Raw genomic sequence first — 4,576 nt, forward strand, 5'->3', positions numbered from 1 at the left:
CGAGCCCGTGTTCAGCCCGCGTGTCAGCCGCACCTGCCGTGGATGATTGTCCCGATGGGTTGTGGAGGGAGTCGGGCGGACGCGATCATCGAGCCGAGGTACCATGAGAGCTGGACCAGAGAAACGGAATCGACGTGGCTTACCAATACGGACGTCGAGACCTCTCTACCAGTAGCAAACAGTAAGAGCCCCCCCCCCCCCCCCCCCCCCCCCCCCCCCCCGCCTCCGTGTTATCTGTTTTCACTGCAACGTCTCTCATTGCATGTACCACAGGCCACATCACACTTACTAAAATGAGAAAATAACGCACATGAATAGGGATCACAAGAAAGCTAAATAATCCACTCCAAACTGCCAGCTGTCAACTCCCTGACATAGCAGTTTTGCATCTCTACTATTGTCTTAACATTAAAAAATAAGCCAGGACAAGAGGTTTCACGTGATAATCTGAGCCTTTGCTGTTGTCCAAAGGTAAAGCTCTGGAGGCCAGCCTGAGGGAGAAGAGGATGGTGAACACAGGCACCCAGTGTGGGAAGCAGGCCCTCACGTCCACAGGCTCCAACCACCAGAGGAGAGCCAGACGCTCCCTGAGTGATGTAGGTGTCCCTGGTAGCAGGTATTGGCACGCCTGACAGCTAAACATCAACACCACCAGCCTCTGTCTTTGCACACATGGTGACGTTACAGGCCGTGAGACCCAACAGCATGACTTACTGTACCTGTCCTCTGACGTTATATCTCTCATATGCAGTGTTTGAAAGTCCTTCTGACGGGTTATCAAAATCAAATTTATGAGAAATCAGAATCAGTAGTTTTCAATTTGTTCATCAGGTTTGAATTTAGCCATCAAATTTGTTAATTTAACTTCAGAAAACATGAAGGCTGTAGGGAAGGACAGACGGCAGATATTTGTCTTGTGATCTGAGATAATGTTATGAAATAAGTTTGCAGAGATATGATTTTAAGTTTGCCCAGAATAGCTTTATAACATTTCCAGGAAGATGCAAATATAGACACACACGACAACAACAACAACCATACACAATACCAGGACTTGCTGTGTTTATTTGTCAATAATCACACTGAATAGTTGTTTAAAAGAAGCAATTCACAGATGTCACCACAGTAAATTAATCTGTAATGAAACAAGTTATTAGTTGCTATCTTTTCTTAGTCAAAGTAAACTAAAGAGAAAGTCTTTGTGTTTTGGGGGGATGAACAGACGGATAAAACAAAGAATTAGAAGATGGGTAATTGAGAAACAGGGTGAAAATATCGATGTTTGAGTGTTGATTATCTGCTCTAAATGCAAATGTATGGGCTTTTAATACTCATGAACAGCGGATAAAAAGAGACCGACAGATAAAACTGTGTGGACACTTTTATTCTGCATGTTTTAAATGTATTATTATTATTGAGGAACGAGTTGCAATTCTTTTAAATTCTGTACAAAACTCATTTAAAAAAGATCTAAAAATCAATACCATGACCTAACAAATTCCATGCTCAGCAACACAGAAACCTAGATTGTCGTGTTATATTTATTTAACCTTCCATTTATGGGCAGTGCTTCAGTGACTCAGGTCTCAGATGGCCATTGTTGCCCACTCGCTCCCTGTCCAGTGTGGTGACATTTAAATGACGTGGCATTCAAATCTCTCACATCTTTTCACAGCAAACCACTCGTGAGTCCAAAAGGAGGGCATCAAAAGAGGCCAGTGCGTTGTCTAAGGACGGGCAGCCCGTCACCATCAACAGCAGCGGAGACGCTGAACCTGGGAACGTGTGTGATGAAAGATGAAGAAAAGCCAAGACTCTGCGAGGAGGAAGACGGCAGCTGGAGCTGTGAAAAGCTCACCAGAAGATGGGACGGGGATTTACAGTCTCGCGTGGATGATGTTTGCTCGTGACTTTGCAAGACCTTGGCTGTCGATCTCAGTGACTTACAACAAAAGCACCTGCGTGATGTCTCCATCCAAAGATCTCGGGATGCTGCATCCTTGTTGTTGCCATTGCAAATGCATGCGTGAAGTGAAGCAGAGAGTGGATCGCAAAACGTGTGCACGCTCTCCACCATGCTCTTCTCCCATGCTTACGGTGCGGGTCAGGGAATGAGTCACCGTGTTAAGACAATTTGAAAGAAAACAAGAACAGACCGTCCCGTATGCACATGATAATCACAGTCTGCACATCAAATGTTTTCTGTGTGGGGCCTTCCTCAAGAATTTGCTTCAGTTCTTTGTGCAAGTATATTCCTTTTGTTGTGAATGAAAAACAATGATGATGCTGTTTAACCTCAGTTGATGCTGTAAATAATTTTCATTTAAAAGACCCTGAAGTGCTGTTTAGAAACTGAGATGTGGAGGTTTAATGCTTGAAGGCTGAAGACTGTCTTTTTCCAGCCTTTGCAAGACAAAGAAACAAACACACCCGCATGTGCCTACATTTTGATCTGAACTGCTCCTGTTCTCACTTTGAGAGTTTGTTTTGTTCAGTATTTTGTGTTCTCTTACCTCTTCTTTTAGGTTGTATTATGTTACACTTTACCATTTACCATTATTATGTATCGTACTGATCCGTGTGGCTTACACTGATCTGCATGTTTAAATCAATCTCAAATTGTTTCAGCATTGGTGGAAAAATTACTCTGCCCAAACATGATCAGAAGCAAGCTGTCTGAAATCAAACTTAATGCTCATTTGGTAGAAGTAATAATAGAAAAGCTGCACAGAGAGGTACATTAAGAGGGGTAATTAGAATGGGTCATCAGGAGAGTGAGAGTTATGGCCAGCAGGTGGCGTTCACCAGTCTGACCTAACACTTTCTGCTCATGATAACTGTTGCTTGTCAAGTTTTTGATGATTCAATGAGATGATACAGTTTGAATGTGTACAGGCAAACTTTTGAGATGGAAAACAACATTTGAACACATGATCTACCACAGTTTTCTTCTTTGAATTAAAATTGTTGTCAGTTTCTTAAGTTGTGAAACTCAGAAAGAGGTGAGATGTGCAGTAATTTCTCCTTACAGGCAAAGTCTACAGCAGAATTGATTAGCCTACATCAATAGACCAATAACTTGATTTACGTTATTTTCTATGAATTCATTGATGTGTGTCTATACCTTACGGATACTTTTAGAGACAGTTCTCTCTTTGTCCTTTACAGAGCCCACAACCACATGAGTTGATAGTTATCTTATTTGTTTGCCGCTAGGCTTACTACAGAATTTATTTTTTGTATGAATAGCATGATTATGATAATCATCTAATAGCAAGAGAAAAAAAGCTTGTTCGTATTTATTTATTTATTGTATATTTGCCCAAGAGTCCCTAAAGAAAATATGCAGGCATATTAGCCTGGGAAAATGCCCCCCCCCCCCACCCCCCCCCGCCGCGGCCAAAAAAGACTATATTTATTCCATGAAATAAAACACATCACCTAACATCACCATAGTCTGTAAGCTCTCACTGATAATGTAACATGACACTATAAATAGTTAATGGCAATAATGTTTAAAAAAAGTCTATAATAATCACATAATAATGTGAGCTACATCTCAGTCAGCAGGAGATGGAGCTCTGCAGAAAATGTGTGTATGAGAAGTAAAGTAAGCTTCTCACTTGTGCTGTTATTTCTGTTTTCCAAAGAAATAAGCACACCTTGATATTGGTGACTTGCAACAGTGAAAGAAGTACAAAGATCCTTTATTTAATTAAATGTGGCTATACTGCTGTAAAACTGTACTAAAATATAAGTAAAAGTCCTGCATTAAAAGTATATTTTGAGTATTAACGGTTAAAGTTTCAAACATGAAATACGGCTCAGTGTTTAGAGTTGTATTATTTTATTTATGTTATTATAGTAATTGATAAATGTATTGATGCATTAACATGTAGGCAGCATTTTAACGTTAATGTAGTTGTTTAAATGTGGCCTAACTACTTTTAAAAGGCTATATTACTTTGGGTAGGAACCTGCAAAGTTTAGTAAAAAAAGATAACATGATCTGCAGGAGGAAAATCACAGCAGCAAAAGACACAGGCCAAAAGGTAAGAACAAATATACTTATTTATTTGAATTTAATAAAATATTGAGGAAATCAAAAAGATGGTATTTAAAATGTAATTACTCAAAATGTACAGGGATTTTTCTGTCTCCGTTTTTATTTATTCTCTAAATCTATTTTTTTTGCACTCCAGTAACTATAATGCTATCTCAAAATCTTGTAATTTTCATAAATCATGTTTTTATAGTGCACTCAAGGGGTAATCAATCAAACAGTTTTAAGAATGGTGTTTATTTGATCTTGCAAATTAACTTAATAGTTATTTTCCACCAATCTAAACCTTACATTTCACAATTATAGTGCACTCTTTAAATTTAACCTATCCTTTTGTGGTGATTTTTTGACCACACACCCGATGGCGGAAGTCCTGCGGCCTACAAAATGACGATTTCCGCTTTCAGTTTAAGATGATGGACAAGCGAGTCATGCGCAGTGTACGCAGTGTACGCGGCGGGCACTGAGACCACGCGGAACGTGCTGTGCTGTCAGTTAGCCGTTGATGCGCCT

At 39.9% G+C, this 4,576-nt stretch overlaps 1 protein-coding gene across 1 annotated transcript; it reads left to right on the plus strand.

Moving 5' to 3' along the window:
• Positions 1-42: 42 nt before the first annotated feature.
• Positions 43-1,801, plus strand: LOC306708813 (uncharacterized protein; the record flags this gene model as incomplete). The annotated part of the gene is made up of 3 exons (XM_079176754.1): positions 43-181; positions 472-596; positions 1,676-1,801. 3 exons carry the CDS (start codon positions 43-45, stop codon positions 1,799-1,801), a joined length of 390 nt encoding a protein of 129 aa, XP_079032880.1.
• Positions 1,802-4,576: the final 2,775 nt, after the last annotated feature.

Source organism: Pholis gunnellus (genome assembly GCF_910591455.1).
Source record: "Pholis gunnellus genome assembly, chromosome: 16".
Classification (NCBI taxonomy): domain Eukaryota; kingdom Metazoa; phylum Chordata; class Actinopteri; order Perciformes; family Pholidae; genus Pholis; species Pholis gunnellus.